This window comes from Fusarium keratoplasticum, chromosome 1 (genome assembly GCF_025433545.1).
Source record: "Fusarium keratoplasticum isolate Fu6.1 chromosome 1, whole genome shotgun sequence".
In the NCBI taxonomy this organism is placed as follows: domain Eukaryota; kingdom Fungi; phylum Ascomycota; class Sordariomycetes; order Hypocreales; family Nectriaceae; genus Fusarium; species Fusarium keratoplasticum.
The window spans coordinates 2,372,915-2,390,320 of NC_070529.1; the positions used below are offsets into that span (position 1 = coordinate 2,372,915).

Sequence of the window (17,406 nt, forward strand, 5' to 3'; positions counted from 1 at the left end):
CTCTTATTCCTCGCAGGTAGTTACCTTTCTGGTCGTAGTCTCCTGCTGATGACCTTGTGACCCCTGTACCTATCAGCGGGACGTGTTCTGGTTGCACCTGCGTCATCATCCAATTGTGCTGTGCTTTTGTGTCGTGGTGTCTCACCCAGAGATTGGCATCTTTTCTCCCATCAACATTGGCACTCGACTTTTCTTTTCTGTCGCAGACATCATCATCGATTTGTTTTGAATCCATTGCCTGTAGCTGCTAGACGCACTGAGTCTATCTGCATTGTCGCACAGTTGCCTCGACGCGTCCGCGACTCGAGTGTGGCAGTGACGTCGTTTGGTTCCTGCACCTTTTGTTTGTCTACAGGCACTGCACATCTTGCGCCCACAGCAAAAAATCGAGGAGGCCTCCTCTCTTGGTCGCCCAAAAGTCGACGATACCATTCTTCGCCTCCACTCTTCAGTCCTAAACCGAAACTGATCCGAAAAGATGGCGGACAGCGGAGACAGACCTGTGACCAGAGAGTCGCAAAGGAATCCGCATGCGTCAGCCAGTCGCTGGCGTCACCAGGAATCGACTGCCTTTGCGCAACACGCCGCACAGCTCAGTGGCCAGGGGGCACCGCGAGATCCTCACCACGTTAATGGCAACACGGGAGAACTTGCAGACTTTCTCAATGACTCCCGCGCGGAACCCGAGGACGGCGATCGTGTCGTTGGAAAACACAGGCCCATCACCGCTGCCGCTGGCGACGCCAATGGCAACCTCATGGGCGATGACGTCCCCCAAAGCCATGCTGCGCAGACCACCCCAGAACAAGGGGCGCCCGATGGGAAGCTGATTGTTTGTGGTCCTCTCCTCAACTACCGCCGCATGGAACAAGGTCGATGGTATGGAAGCGTTCTTGTCGTCGTCCAGGGTGGAGGCAAGATACCTCTGCACACTCCCTCCTTGACATTGAAGCAAGCCGCGCCTTCACAAACGACCGATTTTTCCAATCCTACCGACGCCATCGGCACAGAGTCTATTAATGGAACGGCTGAGGAGACGACGGTCGAGGGACGTTGCCTTTATTCAGACCCCCGTAACACGTTTTGGGCTTTCGACATCAACGTTCCCCTCCAAGATGCCGAAACGAGCTATGAATACGCTCTCCCCGGTCTGCGCTTCTCGACAGGATACAAGCCACAGGTGAACAGCTTCTTCGTCCCCGCTGCAAGGGAGTCTATGCGAATCATGTTTCACTCGTGCAACGGTTTCAGTGTAGGTACTGACGAGGAGGCTTGGAGCGGTCCGGCGCTGTGGAACGACGTGGTACGGAAGCATCGCGAGGCTCCCTTCCACGTCATGGTCGGCGGCGGTGATCAGATCTACAACGACGGCATCCGAGTTGACGGCCCCCTGCGCCAGTGGACCGACATCAGCAACCCTAAGAAGCGCCGAGAGTATCCCTTCCCAGAGAAGCTCCGTGCTGAATGCGACGACTACTACCTCAAGAACTACATCCGCTGGTACAACACGGAGCCCTTTGCCCTAGTCAACGGCCAAATTCCCCAGATCAACATTTGGGATGACCATGATGTGAGTCTAAGCAGGCTGCTTGTAATTCTACACTGCTGACCAAGTAGATCATTGATGGTTTTGGGTCATATGTTGACCACTTCATGCGATGCGATGTCTTCCGTGGAATTGGTGGAACCGCACACAAGTACTATATGTTGTTTCAGCACCACCTGCCACCCCCCGCATCGACTTACGCCACTGGTATGTCTACACGGCCGCTGGATAGTTGGCCATGCTGACCGCACTTAGATCATGCCGCTTTGGAAGAGGTTACCCAGGGACCAGACCCCAACCAGCTCATTGATACATATGTGGCGCCCATGAGGGAGGAGCCGCAGTATATTGTGGGCGACAAACCAGGTCCCTATGTGGCTGAGCGCTCATACAACCTATACGCTCGCCTTGGTGCTCGTATTGCGCTGCTAGGGATCGACGCGCGAGTCGAGGTTTGTTGCCTGCCTGCCCTTTGCTGGCAACTTGGAGCTAATGAGTTGTGTAGCGTACTCGACACCAGGTCAACTATCCCGAGACGTATGAAAAGGTTTTCCAGAGGCTTCGGTCAGAGCTTGAAGCCGCCGCAAAGGCGGGTGAGCCGATCAAGCATTTGATTCTGCTATTGGGTATTCCCATCGCGTATCCGGTATGCTCCTCGTCCAAGCTGATGAAGATGTGACTGATTGTTTATAGCGCCTGACGTGGCTCGAAAACATCTTCCGAAGCCCAGTAATGGGCCCCATCAAGATGCTGAACCGACGCTTTGGTGTGGGTGGGAGCCTGTTCAACCAATTTGACGGGAGTATCGACCTGCTGGATGACTTGGACGACCACTACACCGCGAGGACACACAAGAAGGAACGCCTCGACCTGATGGAGCGGCTTCAGAAGGTGGCTGCCGAATTCAACGCGCGTGTGACGATTCTTGGAGGTGATGTGCATCTTGCTGCTCTGGGACGATTCTACTCGAACCCGAGCCTCAAGATTCCTGCCGAGGAAGATCACCGATACATGGTCAACGTCATTTCGTCTGCCATTGTCAACAAGCCCCCGCCGACAGCAGTGGCCAACCTCCTTGCTCGGAGGAACAAGATTCATCACTTGAACCACAAGACAGACGAGACGCTGCTTGATTTGTTCAACAAGGACCCAGGCGATTCAACCAAGACAGCCAACCACAACCATTGCACGATGCCAAGCCGCAACTTTGCGACAATCACGGAGAATTCACCAAACCGTCCAGAGAGCGATGTCAACAGCAGGATGCTTGTAAGCGATGATGGAAGCGGTGGCGAGCCGCAGGAGCAGATCTTTGTGGGCAATGACGGCCACAAGTTCCTTCACAGGGGTGAAGTCAAGGCTGGCACAAAGCACAAGGCGGCGTCCAGAGAGACTCACGGCAAAGGCAACGACGGGACGCTCGACGTGTGCATCAATGTGGAAATCAACCAGCATGACCCAGAGGGTCGAACAGACATGTATGGGCTGACAGTGCCTTTGCTCAACTACCGCCAGAGAGATGAGCCTAAGACGCCGAGAGAGTCTGGAGATCGGTCCTAGTAGGAGCATTGGAATGTCTTGGATCAGGGCTAAACGGGGACGGTGAGAGAACTTGAGATGATACTCGGACCTTGGCAGTCAGCTTGACTGTTGAGAAGTGAGCTGTGGGCAGCCGAAGTTTTATACCCGGAAGAAGCGATTACCAGCGATACCTTTGTGGATTTGTAAGTGGTTTTGGTGTAGCTGGTGAAGGGAGAATATAATGATATGTGGAGGATGGATATGTCTCAACAGGGACGACAAGACAGCATGGAAGAGTTGGTGAGATTACCCATAAATGTACGCTATTGTCAAGATATCGAATTGGGTACTCGGTATGGGGTATTCAACGATAAGAAGGATCCATATGTGATGGAAGCCATTGATTTCCCCAGTTGATACCTACCTATGCAAGCCATCCACATGGGCGCACATGACCATCAAAGCCCCCACGTCGGCAAAGCGCGGCCATGTCTACGCACGCGAGTATCAGCGATTCATGGTTAATGGAATTGGATGCTTGTCGGCATAAGATGACCGATCATGCCGAGCAGGGAGAAAGCGGCGGGGCATCCAGTCCCGGCTCAAGAAAGATGCAATCCTCAAACTACGCAATTCCATTGCACGCATTACTATTCCAGACTGCATCCGTACCGGTCTTGGTGACCCGTCCCTGTCCCGGTGCCGCCGGCCGGCGGGCGGCTGCGGCTCTTCGCGGGAGATGCGCCCCACCTGCCGACACCGGCGCCAAGGGGGACAGCCATTGGCCAATCAAGATCGATCCCCTGCTTGGGGGAAGCTGCGACGTCATGTGCTAGCTCGTGCCTCCCCGCCCCACGGGTGGCATTTTAGGCCGTGATAAGCCGAAAGAGCTGCAAAAAAAGACGAACCCCGTACTGTTTTGTCTTGCAGAGAGCTCGCGTGGCGGGCGGGAATGGGGGATCATGGCTGTCTGGGTGAGGAGGTTGTCTATGTTACGCGAGGCGAGTCTTGTGTCGTTCCTTTTTTAGATAGCCAGTGACCACCTGACTGATTTGTTTCTTCTCTCTTCCTTTTTTCTACCTCCTCTTCTTCATCTTCAAATCGTCTTCTTTTTTCCTTTTCTTTTCTTGTGATACCCTCGAAGACAGCGAAGATCATCAAATCTCTCCCTTCCCTTCTCTCACAATCCAACAATGTCTTCCATGATCCTCAACCGGGCCGGCGCCCAGGGTCTCCGCAGCGCGGCGAGGGTCCAGCAGATGCGCACCGCCGCTACGCTGGCCACCTTCAAGACCCCCAAGGTCTTCAACGAGCCCAACCAGCACTATGTCAAGGGCAGCCAGCAACGGGAGGGTCTGACTGCTGCCATTGAGAAGCTGCAGAAGAAGCTGCCCGTCGAGGTCCCCGTTGTTGTCGGTGGCAAGGAGGTATGTCTGATCTTTCCCGTCCTTATCATGGCTCCTATCATGTTATCATGAGCTGGGCTTGATAAGAGACCCATGATATCTCGAATCATTGCTTCTAACACGAAAACCTCACAGATCAAGGTTTCCGCTCTCTCCAAGCAGCAGAACCCCGCTGACCACGCCACCACTGTCGCCTCTTACCACACGGCCACTGCTGCCGATGTCTCGGCTGCTATTGACGCCGCCCTCGCGGCCAAGCCCGCCTGGGAGTCCCTCCCCTTCGCCGACCGAGCTGCCGTCTTCCTCAAGGCTGCCGACCTGATCTCCACAAAGTACCGCTACGATATCATGGCCGCCACCATGCTCGGCCAGGGCAAGAATGCCTGGCAGGCCGAGATCGACGCCGCTGCCGAGCTGGCTGACTTCCTCCGCTTCAACGTCCACTACGCTGAGCAGCTCTACAACACCCAGCCCGAGCACAACTCGCCTGGCGTCTGGAACCGCCTCGAGTACCGCGCCCTCGAGGGCTTCGTCTACGCTGTGAGCCCCTTCAACTTTACCGCCATCGCTGGTAACCTTCCCGGTGCTCCCGCTCTCCTCGGTAACGTCGTCGTTTGGAAGCCCAGTGACTTCGCCATTGCCTCCAACTGGCTCGTCTACCAGATCCTGCTCGAGGCTGGCCTCCCCAAGGATGTTATCCAGTTCGTTCCTGGCAACCCCGTCGAGGTCACCAAGGTTGTTCTCGAGCACAAGGAGTTTGCTGCCCTCCACTACACTGGTAGCACCGCCGTCTTCCGTAAGCTGTATGGCACCATTGGCGAGGGTATCGCTTCGGGCCGCTACCGCTCCTACCCCCGTGTCGTTGGCGAGACTGGCGGCAAGAACTTCCATCTGATCCACCCCTCGGCCGACATTGACAACGCCGTCAAGCAGACTGTCCGTGGCGCCTTTGAGTTCCAGGGCCAGAAGTGCAGTGCTACTTCTCGACTCTACGTGCCCAAGTCCAAGTGGGCCGAGTTCAAGGAGAAGCTGGTCGCCGAGGTCGAGCAGATCAAGATTGGCAACCCCACTGACCATGGAAACTTCATGGGACCTGTCATCCACGAGGCTTCCTTCAAGAAGCTCTCTGGAGCCATTGACGAGGCCAAGACCGACAAGGACCTCGAACTCGTTGTCGGCGGCAAGTATGACTCCTCCAAGGGCTACTTCATTCACCCTACCATCTATGCCACCACCAACCCTGCTCACAAGTTCTTCTCGACCGAGTTCTTCGGCCCCATCCTGACCACATACATCTACGACGACGCTGCCCCCAACGCCATCGCCGACGTTTGCAAGCTCATTGAGACCACCTCCGACTACGGTCTCACCGGTGCCGTCTTCGCCGCTGACCGTGAGGCCGCTCGCTTCGCTGAGGAGCAGCTCCGCAACGCCGCCGGCAACTTCTACGTCAACTGCAAGAGCACTGGCGCGGTCGTCGGTCAGCAGCCCTTCGGCGGTTCTCGCGCCTCGGGCACCAACGACAAGGCTGGCAGCCAGAACCTCCTGACCCGCTTCGTCAATGTCCGCGCTATCAAGGAGGAGTTTACTCCTACCACCCAGGTCACTTACCCCAGCAACGAGATCTAAATGCCAGGGTGAGATGAAAGACCGAGGATAGAGCGGGTGGAAGCCGAGACTTATGACACGATATGAATGACTGGAACAGCGTGACGGAATCAACCGGATAGCATTGGGAATAGGGCAAATTGCCCATACAAAACAAAAGGGAACGGAATACGTACCTTGCAGCGCACTCAGATGTTCGAGCTCGCTGGGCGTTCGGCTCGGCCATCAAGTATAAGCCAGAGCAGGAGATGAAGGTCACCCAGGGATGTTGAATCGTGAGAGACAAGCCTCAATCGTGGGTCTGTGGCGAACCAGGGGTCGCTCTGATCAGAGCCGCCCCAGAACCTTTGCCCCCACGTTGGCTGGCTCGAGATGGTGATGGGTGGGATTCACCTGGGATCAGGGAAAATGACGGGATGTATGGTAGAGAGGAAGCGTCCTTGTTGAGGGTGGTTGACACCCGGCAGACACACGCACGTGCTCAACCATGTCGACAGACGAATAATAAAGCCCGATTTCTAATTTGCAAGCCTTGTGTCCCCCGCCCCCTGGTCGATGGAAGCTCGTTCAAACCCTTGTTTCCGTTGCCGTTGTCTCCGGAGCCCTGGGCCTGTGCGTGAGCGTCTGGGGTCTGCGAGGCGGACACGTGCCCCTCTGCACTGGCTGTGTCCTTTCGCCATGATTGAAGCCTCAAGTGTGTGCCATTGCCCCTTTGGGCTCCATGATCTGCTCGTGCCAGAGTCCTCTCAATGGCTGGTGGAGTTGTGCTGGGATGGGTGGGGATTCTAGAGATGGTGGAGGTGGAGAGACCCCAAGTCGAGGGACCGTGTGTCATGAAGATTGGAGAGATTGGAGATCCTGACCACGCTCCGTTCGTCCTCTGGCTCACGTTCTGGTTCGAAAGGAGTGAGAGAGATGGTTGGATGAGTCGACGTCTTGGTCTGTGCGATGCTTATCTCGTAGGTTACTCGCCTTGTGTCTTTGTCCTGCCGAGTCCGTAGACAATATATCTTGTCTCTTGTCGTGGAATTATGCTTAGTCGCCTCGGTGGACTCGACTTACACCATCGCCATCTTCATCATGAGCAGCCATCTCAACCACACACAAGAGTCGAATGGTGCCAATGCTGCACGATGCCAACCCTCGTGCCCTCCTGTACACTCCCCAGGCGACTGGCCTTCGTTCCCCATCAAAGAAGGACGCCAATCCAAGCTTTTTCTTTTGCTTCTGAGACCGGACCCCTGCCCACCAAAAAGCCCACCGACGACCACATGGGCGAATACCCCACGCTGATTCGTCCGTCGCCGGAGAGAGCACGCGACCATTTCCTCGATGATGCTTGGTCCATGAAATCGCATCCCTTCAACCTGGGTCGGTCTGGGTCAAGCTGGGCCGCTCTGGGAAGAAGACCTGCAGCTCGCCGCGCTGGATTGGAGGGAAGAAGCGGGTTCATGGGTTGAAACTCTTTTGCCTTTGGGACCTGGGGAGGCGTGGTTGCGTGTGTGTGTGCATGTGTACGGTACCGGGTCCGTAGCTGCATCCGCTGGAGGATATGTTGCAGTCAGTGTGCTATGCTGGTTGGTTCTTGGCCAGCGTTCTCGGTGTCCGATTTAATATCTCTTCCCCGTATCTTCTTATCCTCCCGTCGCTGAGACTGAAACTAGACCGTCGTTAATCGAAGACGGCCGGCCTCGAGCTTGTTGATTACTCGCTCGTGCTCGTGCTTGTGCTTGCGACGACGACACCGACACACCCTGTCCGCCGACGATCGACAAACCCAGCTCTCTCCTCCACTCCATTTGGTGGCCGCATCTTCCTTTCTTTTCTCTCTTCGTATCTGATATCCAAGACAAAGGGTTTGGCCCCGAACTGGACCTTGTCGCAGTGGTGTTGGTTCTCTCCATTCGCTCGTTTCGCAGTCTCGGCCTACCACCATTTCCAAGAGAGCAGCAGTGCTTTTCCACGAAAGGCCTCACTCTCCTATAGCCATAGAGCCGTCGCCCACATACTCTCCGGGCAGCTGTTTCTCACAAGAGCTCCTTGTTTGAGCCAAAGGCTCGAGTCCTTCCAATAACAAGACCGGCGCGGCAAACTCTCAGATCACAATCACCACCAAGATGCCTCGACCGGGCCTCCCACTCACACCAGGTTCTTCATCCGACATCAAGGGCAAGGACGGCACTCAACAACTCGCCTCCTTCCAGCTCTCCTTCGAGCTGCCGCCCCCAGCTATCCATGATGCGTCTCGCATCTCCCCCACAGCCTCATCGTCTCGGGTCTCACCCACCGATACCAAGTCACACCCGCTAGTCACCACCTCCCCCGGGGCAACATTTCCCATGCAGCCAGCCGAGACCGTAAAGGCGCGCCGCCGCTCTTCCGCTGCCAAGGAAGCAAAGGAGAGCTCGTTCGCCCTACCACCTCCCCCAACACGATCCCGGAAAATCATCCAGATGAAGCCTCGAGCGCAGGACACCAGTGGCGATAATGGTGCTGGCAAGGAGAAATCGAAGACGGGAGGCAAGGGTTCGGCAGGGACCAAGAACACAGCAGTGACAAACTCAAAAACAACTGGGTCAGCAGCTGGAGATGTCGCGGCAGACGAGAAGGGTAAGAAGAAGCAACCCAGTGCCACGAGCGCGGCAGGACGAAAAATCGCGAGAAAGACGGCCCATAGTTTGATCGAGCGTCGAAGGCGAAGCAAGATGAACGAAGAGTTTGCAGTGCTCAAGAATATGATCCCGGCCTGCACTGGAGATATGCACAAGCTCTCCATTCTACAGGTTCGTCCACCTTGCATGTCCATATTGATAATAGAGTGACTGACAGGGGTCTTGCAACCACAGGCGTCGATCGAGTATATCCGGTACCTCGAAGATTGTGTGTCCAAGTTAAAGGCACAGCAGGAGGAAGAGAGCGCCCGAACCGAATCCGGCAGACAAACGCCCACGGCCCGAGACCGTTTGCCTTCTATCCGCGAATTCCACCCAACATTTCGAGGTGATCCAGCCGGCTCTGTTGACGAAGACGTCGAGATGGAGGATTCGGATGTCACATCGCCTGCCATGACTGCCATGCCAGATCAGCAAACCCGTCATCCATCTATATCACCAGCCCTACCCCCTCAGGATTCTCGCCATCGACACCACTCATATTCATCTGTATCAACAGACCATCGGCGGTACAGCTATAGCGTTTCGGCGGGAACATCGCCTGCTTTTGGTCCGCAAGTGTTTGGGGCACCATCATACAGCCGTGGTGATGCCTCGGCGCCAACTTCAGCCCTAACAAGCCCAGCACTTGACCCCCAGAGCGAGCTTGACCAAGAGGCCATGGCTGCTTTGTTGATGCTGAATAATGATCGTCGGGACTCCAAGGGGCGGGGGCTGTCAGTGCGTGATCTCCTCAGCACATGAGATGCTGACAGGAATGGACCTGGCGAGTCATGGCGTTTGGAGTCTGGTAGGGAAATGTGTCTGTCATGAAGCTTTCTCGAAACGTCAATCTGACAGGCGTCTCGTTAAGAGCTGAAAGGGCTTTCTGGAATGGGCTGATGCACCAAGCAAGCGGGTTTGGGGGTGTCGCATTGACGCTCCAAAGAGGCTAGGGTATGGAAAAGTTCCAGGCTCTGGAGTCTCAGCATCTCTACCGCTCGAAAGAGTTGCACTGAAAAAGAGGATGATAGAAAGGAATGAAACGAAAAGTGATGGATGGATATCCTGGGATGAATGTCAAGGGAGGAAACCAATAGAGGAGGATTTTTTGCTGTTGCCCACTTTCCTTCCCTTGGTTCGGTCAGTCCTTCTTTCACATGGAGTTGGAAAGAGTGGATGTGGGGGCGTCGTTTGATCTGGGTTCCTTCCCTTTTGGTTACTTCACTTATGACCTGTTCTGTTATGTTCATACGCCGTACAAGGGAAAAGGCGTGAGCGGTTATTGAGAGGGTTCGCAGCAATTGCCATGGATGTTTTATAGTACCTATAGAGAAGGAATGAAGAACTGGGGAATAGTGCAAGGGTAGTGAGAGCTACGCCTGATGAGAACAAACTTAACATACGCCGTTAATTTATCGTCGCTAACAACAAGTAAGATGCAGTTGAATATGAGGATTCGGAGTGTGTATAATCAAACTTGAAGGATCTATTTAATGATTTGTATGTGATCAATGTTTGTCATCTTGTAGATTATGAGTTAAGCTTCACTTGATGGTTAACAAGTAACTGCTACCGGGTAAGACTAGATGGTTGATGATCTGAGTTGTGATCCTAGTCCTGAGTATGTCTATATCCTCCTGAGTTTATGAGTGGAGATATGTGAGTGCAACCCCCAACCGTCGCAGGATGCGCCTTTGGTGATACTCACCCTTAACCCCCGGCCTCGCTAGACAACTACCGTTTGATCGCCTCAAATCTTCAAACACCAACCTGTAACAGCACCCCTGTAGTTGTGACTTAACTCAGGGCGCTTAGAAACCCAAAGAGAACTACTCTTAATCACTCATTCAGAGACGCTTCCGTCCGCCCGTCCGTTTTGTGGCTTACACGGAGGCCGGAATGCTGCCTGTGCCGTTTCAATACGTGGACTCTGTGAGCAAGACGACGGTTCATCCGTTTCACAGGTATATGCCATCGTACGAGCTGATGAGTTTCTGGGACCACTTCATAGACTGTAGGCGATCTGCGCGCGAAGGCTGTCAATCTAGAGGTTCAAGATAAGGTTCACATTATGCGCATGAATGAGTATATAGACCGGCCTCAACTCCAGCATTGAGAGGAATTCATCATCACCAACTCAGTTCAAGCAGGCCTTCAACCTACACAGCCTCCTCTCCTTTCCTCCTCTTCTCTTCACGGCCTGGTGCCCAACTTTATTCTATCTCTTTTGCTTCCCGTCTAATCCACTCTCTCATCCTCCATTGCCAGCAGCGCCGGCGTGGATAATCCAATCCTTGACTCGTTCTGTCTTTGTATCCCTAGCTTTCCCAGCAGCCGGCCGCGGGAAAGCGAACCAGCTCTCCGTGAACTACCTACCTACTCCGGTCCCGCACTCCCCGATCAACCCTACGGCGTCTCTGCCGGTACTTGTCTCCCCCGAGTCCTCCCGCTCAAGCCCTCCGGCTACACCGTTCAGCCGCCGCCGTACTACCCTAGCCGGACAAACAGTCTCGAGGTCAAGCCTCTTCGTCTTGTTCGTGCATCTCGCAAGCGCCGACCTCCTAAGCGACCGCCGCCGCCGCCGAGCTATCAGGAGAGCTACTCGCACACTCTGTACAAGTCCGTGACGACGCTGAGCTTTGAATCACCCGATCCACCTCCCCCCTACTTTGAGAAAATGGCCACTCAGAACATCATGCCCAAGGTCGGTACCACGGCCCTCCCATCGGGCCAGGGCGCTCCGGGCTCCAGCCCCGGTAGCAGCCCTGCCCGGTCCGCCGATAACATCCTGGCTGACCTGCGCCGGCAGCTCGACGACTCGGCTTCCGAGGTTTCCAGCGTCGACTCCCAGGGCCGACGCCGCCGCCGCCGCAACAACAAGCAGCTCGCCACCCGGGATGGCATCAAGACCGGGGCCGTGCTGCCCCGTCTCGCCGAGACCAAGCCCGTCCGCCTCCAGCTGGGACTGAACTTGGATGTCGAGGTTGAGCTCAAGGCGCGCCTCCAGGGCGATGTGTCATTGACTCTACTGTAAGTCGCCATCACAGATTGCAGCCCGATGACATGTATCCGTGAGCTGACGAATGCGACCAGGCAATAGAGTAGAAAAGAAGCAGAGCGTTCGAAAGTCCACTGAGCTAAGACCCAACTTGGCTGGAGAAGTGTGTGCAGAAGAGATCTTCTTCATGCGTCTGGGCACGATGCGTCTCCGTCAGAAATGGCTGGATCGGGAGGTGAGCCAATCGCTCACTGCGTCGTTAATGCTGGTCATTGGCGTAGCTGGGTTTGTTATCGGCTTTCTCTCATGTAAACTGCTGGACTCGAGAAGGTTCATCGGTGCTGAGTAAACTAGGGATACCATTAATAAAAGCAATTTGGATGGGACACTGGTGCTTCATTTCGTGCTTGATAAACTACAAATGTTGAGACGTGAATAATGTTACTTTTCATGCTATTTCCATTTCATTTCTATCACCGACTCAGGCCTTGAGCCGTTGGTTATTAGATATATCGTCCTGAGCATCTTTTACTAGGAAACTGCACCGGGTTAGCCAAGGAACAATACAATTGACGGAGAAGTACTTACTTGTACCAAAGAATGGTTGGTCCAATGGTCATGAGATGCCACAAGCTGTGGGCATCAATGCAACCCAACCAAGGGGGGAAATCGAAGAGCTCCATGCTCATGGCAAATATGACCCAGGCCACCACAAAACCAGGCCAAGCCGCCCAAATACGCCTTGATTTCCTATACCTATCAACACTGAACCAAGTCCAGAGGGCATTCTGTCCAATGCCGGCGGCTACATTCGCCGCCATGTTGTACGTGTAGTCCCAATGAATAAACTTGAGGTACGAGACGTGGCATATGTAGAGGAAGACGCAGACCAGCGTCCAGCATCGAAGCACCGTTCGCCTCCGGGGAGTGCGCTTGTCGAGCCTGAAAACCCTGACGGTCGTGTAGTACAGGCCGTACAGCACGCTGGCGCCGGCGCCAAAGTAGTCGAGCTCCTCGGTGACCCGAAAATCGCGAGTATGGAAGATGGAGCTGAAGACCCACGAGGCAACACCGATACCCGCCAGCCATTCATAGAACGGAAGCATAGAGTACGACTTGGGTATCTGGGCCCGGATCTTTTTCCAGCCGTCCCAATGCGCCCACAGGTTGCCGAGTGAGAAGAGGACACTGAAGGGCTCCTGCATGCCAAGGAAGCGATAGAAGGGCCATTTGCCGTAGAACTGCTCGACAGAGAGACCCGAGGTCATGCGCTTGTTCGTAATTATGTGCTGGCAGGCATAATCGCATTCGCTGGCGCAAGTCCAGAGGAGTAGACGGTGGAGGACAGCTGTCGATCGCGGAAACAGACATCAGTCGAGGAAGCTCAAAAGACGGGATCGCGGGCACGTACGGATTGGAGTTTGAGGTTTATTAGGGGCGCAATTCTCAGATTTGCAGACCTACACCCACGCCATCAGTTTCTGGTGGCCAGCTTGGCAATGTGGACGAAAAACTCACCTTGAGACAGTTCTGGAACTCTGGCAACTTGTCGCCCGTTGAAGCACTAACGGTGGCAACAAAAGCGAGAATGAGGACGGTCAGGGAAAGGACTCGTGTCCATGGCCGCCCCCTCTGAGCTGCCATTGTAGAAGCATCGACCTCTATGCGGAGGAGACGGTGGAAAGAAGAATTATGCGACACGGCATGTGAGAGAGGGAAGATTGCTTGTGTCCGGGCGTTGGTGATGTGGAAGTTACTGCACCTCCACTACACGGGCGCGGGACACAGCAGTACCCGATAGGGACATGATTGGCTGAGTGCTGCCAATCATGATGTCCACTGTACCAGCACCAGGGGCTGCTTTAACTCGGGGGCCGGTAGCGCCCCGAAAGACAGTTTCCAGTTTGGCAGGAGGACGGGAATATGTGGGGAAGAACCTAACCAGCTTCCAGCACCTTGTTGGTTGTTCTGTTCTATTGGCTGGGTCTGGTGTAAGTCCTCGGCTTGTTGCATTTGACTGGCATCTTGAGGGATGGGCAGGGCAGTTAAAGCAAGGGGCAATGTTGATGGAGTTGTCGAGAATGTCTCTGAGTGACCGTTATCCAGATCAGAATTGGGTCTTGGGCATTTCAGGGAATTAGTGGCTTTGTTCTGGCACGTTTTATTACAAACTTGATAGCTTCTGCATAGCAGTGCTCAGGAGGTGACTTGGATTGTAAGCCCCGAGTCTCCATATTCCTCGGTTCTTCATACCAGAAAGCCATCAACTCCCGAGTAATAATCTACTACGAGGACACACGCTTTGCATATGCCGTCTCCCTCGAGAAAAAAACATCCGTTTCTTGTACTAATCACGGCTTGTTGCTGCCTTGACCCGCTGCAAGGCTTAAAAACTGGCGTTGTTCGACGCCGGTTGCTGGGCAACCAAACTCTCGCTAATTGGCCAAGCTCTCCCCATACCAAAATACAACATTGTTCTTCCATCCATCTTCCCTGACGATGTTCCCTGACGCGACGCATGAACTAAATTTCTGGTAATTTTGTCCTGGACCAGATCATGGACACAATCGTCGCGTAAAACATCTCTTTACTCCTTCACTAACTAATCACCAATTCCTCACCGCTTCGATCGTTTCTTCGCCCAAACGCGCCCAACGTCGCTCCAACAATAACATGGCGGCTGCCTCACCCACGCCCATGGGGAATGGTCTCGTTCGGAGGACCTCACAACGACAGGGCCTCAGGAGACTCCCATCGAGACAGGCCATGAACCACAACGAGAGCTTCTCTGCTCACTCGAGCTCATCCGCGCCCAACGGTTACCACCCGAAGCCACAGCAATTCCACGATGACAGCTCTGAAGACGAGATCCCCGTACCTATGAAGCTCAGCGCTCTCACCAAGGCACTACTGAATGACGGTGGCCCCGAGTCTGTCGAGCGACCTCCATCCCCCCCTCGAACAAGAAGACGTACCAGTGCTCTGAACGCGTCGACTTCTTCAGCCACAGAAACCCGCCGACACTTGAGGTCCGGAAGCGTCCAGGCCCACGACCAAAGGTCCTCAAGACCCACTAGCCCAGCACCTGCAAGTCGAGATATAAGTCCCGTCAGGAAGCGCGTTGTCCGCTTGAGCAACACTCCTCAGAGTCTCAACCAGATGAAGCCCACCAAGCGACGATCAACCTCGGTGTCTCGTTCGACACAACGATCTCGGCCCCGGAGCCGCCCTGGCAGTCGGGACATGTCCTCTGATGAGAGACATGACTCTCAGCAGGAGATTAACACCCCAGCACAAGGTGGACGCGTCGTGCGGATAAATGCTGGGTCTCCTTCAAACCGAAGCCGCGTCGGCTCCACTGGTCCTTCTTCAGGGAGGTCGATGGAACGGTCTGTGCTAGACAAGTCTGCCCTTGATATGGACAATGACCAGCCTGAAGAGCCTGCTACTGTCGCACGGAACCCCCCTCCTTTTCACCATGGCAGTGTTTCCCGATATCCATCCACAATCACCAGGACTCGGCCTGAAGATAACGCCAACCTACAGAGCTCGATGCGCATTAAGCGTGTCGGAAAGGTCGCTGGAAGCTTTCTCAGTGGACCAGCCCGGCGAGGTCGCCGACGACAGAGTGAGGAGGACGGCGAGGTGAACGGAGATGGCGAGATCGTGTCAAGCCAGGAGCCAGAGAGCCAGCCCGCCGATGATCAACTCGCCCCGTCTTACTATGGTGATGGTATTCGGGATTTCAACTCAGGCAGCCCAGTCAGCGGCAGTGCAGCTGCTAGGGCAGTTCATCGAAGGAATGCGTCAAATCTCGACTTGCGCATGGGTTCTGCGAGAACATCTCCCCGAGAAGCTTCTCCCCGAGAGCCCACACCAGAGCCAGCACCCGCTCCTGAGCCAGAGGCCAAGCCAGAGCAGAATGAGGAGGAGGAAGAGGAAATTCACTACCGCCTCCCTGCTCCTCCTCGCCCTGAGCTGCCCTCTGGCCGCGACCAAGAGAACAATGCCCCGCCAAGTTACAAACGGACCAAGCCTTCAGTCGATGTGCTTCTGGACAAGATACCCAAGCGACCTGCGAGTGTCGACCCTGCTGCTATGAGGGCAGTTTCACCCGAACGCAAACCATTGGCATCTATGGCCCGAAACACTCCTCTTCGCCACGCTCCTCCGCCCCCTCCCAAGATGTCTGTTCTTGAGGCTGCCACAGCAACTGCGGGTGCTGCCACGACTACCCAGGCGAAGCAGCGACGCAACATCCTGCGAGTTAACGGAGTGGCCTACACTCGACTTGATTGTCTTGGTCGTGGTGGCAGCGGAAAGGTGTATCGAGTCGCGGCCGAGAATGGCAAGATGTTTGCCCTCAAGCGAGTCTCGTTGGAGAACGCCGACGATAACACCATCAAGGGCTACCTTGGTGAGATCGACCTATTGAAGAAACTTGGCGAGGTGGAACGCGTTATTAAGCTGTTTGATTGCGAAATGAACACCGAGAAGCAAATTCTTACTTTGGTAAGCTCCCCCGTCTTCGCTTATATGGAACAAGACTTGCTAACGCTGTATATAGCTTATGGAGATTGGAGAGCTGGACTTTAACACCTTTTTGCGGAAACGCTACAACCCCGAAGCCGCCAAGTTTGATCCAGTTTTTGTGCGGTTCTACTGGAAGGAGATGCTCGAATGTCTGCAGGCGGTTCACCAATGCGATATTGTTCATTCTGATCTCAAGCCGGCCAATTTCGTCCTGGTCAAGGGTCAGCTGAAGCTCATCGACTTTGGTATTGCCAACGCTATCCAGACGGACGAGACCGTCAATGTACACCGCGAGACACAGGTTGGCACACCCAACTACATGTCCCCCGAGTCCCTCATGGACTCTAACAACCCCCGAGGAGGCCGCATGCCCGGCCGGCCCAAGCTTATGAAGCTGGGCAAGCCTAGCGATATCTGGTCCTTGGGCTGTATCCTCTACCAGATGGTGTACGGCCTGCCCCCGTTCGGCCACATCGCCAACCAAATGTCGAGATGTCAGGCCATCATCAACTGGGATCATGAGATTGAGTTCCCTTCGCGTGGCATGGGAGGCATGTCCGTCCCACCTTCGCTTATCCGCACCATGAGACGGTGCCTCAACCGAGAGCACCACATGCGACCAACATGCGAGGAGCTACTTCACGAGTCGGACCCCTTCCTTTATCCTGCTGAGCTTACCGACAAGGCTCTTCCCATCGACGAGGAGCTGCTTGGTAGAATCATTCAGAGTGTGGTGACGAGGTGCCGAGAGCGGATGCCAACGGAAGCCGAGAGCATGAGCGTTTGGCCGCAGGCTTATTGGGCCAGCGTTAAGAAAGCCATGGCCGGCAGGATGTAACAAAGACGAGGCATATTGTTTAAGTTGACGACGAGGCGCAGTATGCTGCTGGATGAACGAGTTTTATGACCAATTTGAACTTAACGGAAAGATGGCATTTCATAGCTGGGTGTTTGGGAGTACCTTTCTTGTCTTTCGCTGCATAACCACATACCTTTTTGTACTGAGAACGCACTTGGGGAGTCTTGTTGTAATAGGGATGGGCTCATGATAGAAATGGCGTCCAGAACTGGCCCCGCATAAGAGCGGGTGAATCGAGCATTTTCTGCTATCCTCGTTGTACTCGTGAGCTTCCGTTGTCT

At 54.7% G+C, this 17,406-nt stretch overlaps 6 protein-coding genes across 6 annotated transcripts; 5 read left to right on the forward strand and 1 right to left on the reverse strand.

The window, feature by feature from the left end:
* Positions 1–478: 478 nt before the first annotated feature.
* Positions 479–3,106, forward strand: NCS57_00069400 (uncharacterized protein; the record flags this gene model as incomplete). The annotated part of the gene is made up of 5 exons (XM_053050774.1): positions 479–1,570; positions 1,618–1,753; positions 1,802–1,998; positions 2,052–2,192; positions 2,240–3,106. 5 exons carry the CDS (start codon positions 479–481, stop codon positions 3,104–3,106), a joined length of 2,433 nt encoding a protein of 810 aa, XP_052919289.1.
* Positions 3,107–4,260: 1,154 nt separating this feature from the next.
* On the forward strand, positions 4,261–6,102 carry NCS57_00069500 (Multifunctional fusion protein; the record flags this gene model as incomplete). The annotated part of the gene is made up of 2 exons (XM_053050775.1): positions 4,261–4,494; positions 4,609–6,102. The coding sequence occupies 2 exons, from the start codon at positions 4,261–4,263 to the stop codon at positions 6,100–6,102; spliced, it is 1,728 nt and encodes a 575-aa protein (XP_052919290.1).
* Positions 6,103–8,198: 2,096 nt separating this feature from the next.
* On the forward strand, positions 8,199–9,497 carry NCS57_00069600 (BHLH domain-containing protein; the record flags this gene model as incomplete). Its single annotated transcript, XM_053050776.1, has 2 exons — positions 8,199–8,864; positions 8,928–9,497. 2 exons carry the CDS (start codon positions 8,199–8,201, stop codon positions 9,495–9,497), a joined length of 1,236 nt encoding a protein of 411 aa, XP_052919291.1.
* A 1,137-nt stretch (positions 9,498–10,634) lies between these two features.
* Positions 10,635–11,835, forward strand: NCS57_00069700 (uncharacterized protein; the record flags this gene model as incomplete). The annotated part of the gene is made up of 3 exons (XM_053050777.1): positions 10,635–10,699; positions 11,058–11,765; positions 11,829–11,835. 3 exons carry the CDS (start codon positions 10,635–10,637, stop codon positions 11,833–11,835), a joined length of 780 nt encoding a protein of 259 aa, XP_052919292.1.
* A 379-nt stretch (positions 11,836–12,214) lies between these two features.
* Positions 12,215–13,422, reverse strand: NCS57_00069800 (Post-GPI attachment to proteins factor 3; the record flags this gene model as incomplete). The annotated part of the gene is made up of 4 exons (XM_053050778.1): positions 13,252–13,422; positions 13,145–13,193; positions 12,322–13,081; positions 12,215–12,272 (listed from the first exon to the last, which is right to left on the reverse strand). The coding sequence occupies exons 1-4, from the start codon at positions 13,375–13,377 to the stop codon at positions 12,215–12,217; spliced, it is 993 nt and encodes a 330-aa protein (XP_052919293.1). The 5' UTR covers positions 13,378–13,422.
* A 984-nt stretch (positions 13,423–14,406) lies between these two features.
* On the forward strand, positions 14,407–17,104 carry NCS57_00069900 (Protein kinase domain-containing protein; the record flags this gene model as incomplete). The annotated part of the gene is made up of 2 exons (XM_053050779.1): positions 14,407–16,245; positions 16,301–17,104. 2 exons carry the CDS (start codon positions 14,407–14,409, stop codon positions 17,102–17,104), a joined length of 2,643 nt encoding a protein of 880 aa, XP_052919294.1.
* Between the last annotated feature and the right edge of the window lie 302 nt (positions 17,105–17,406).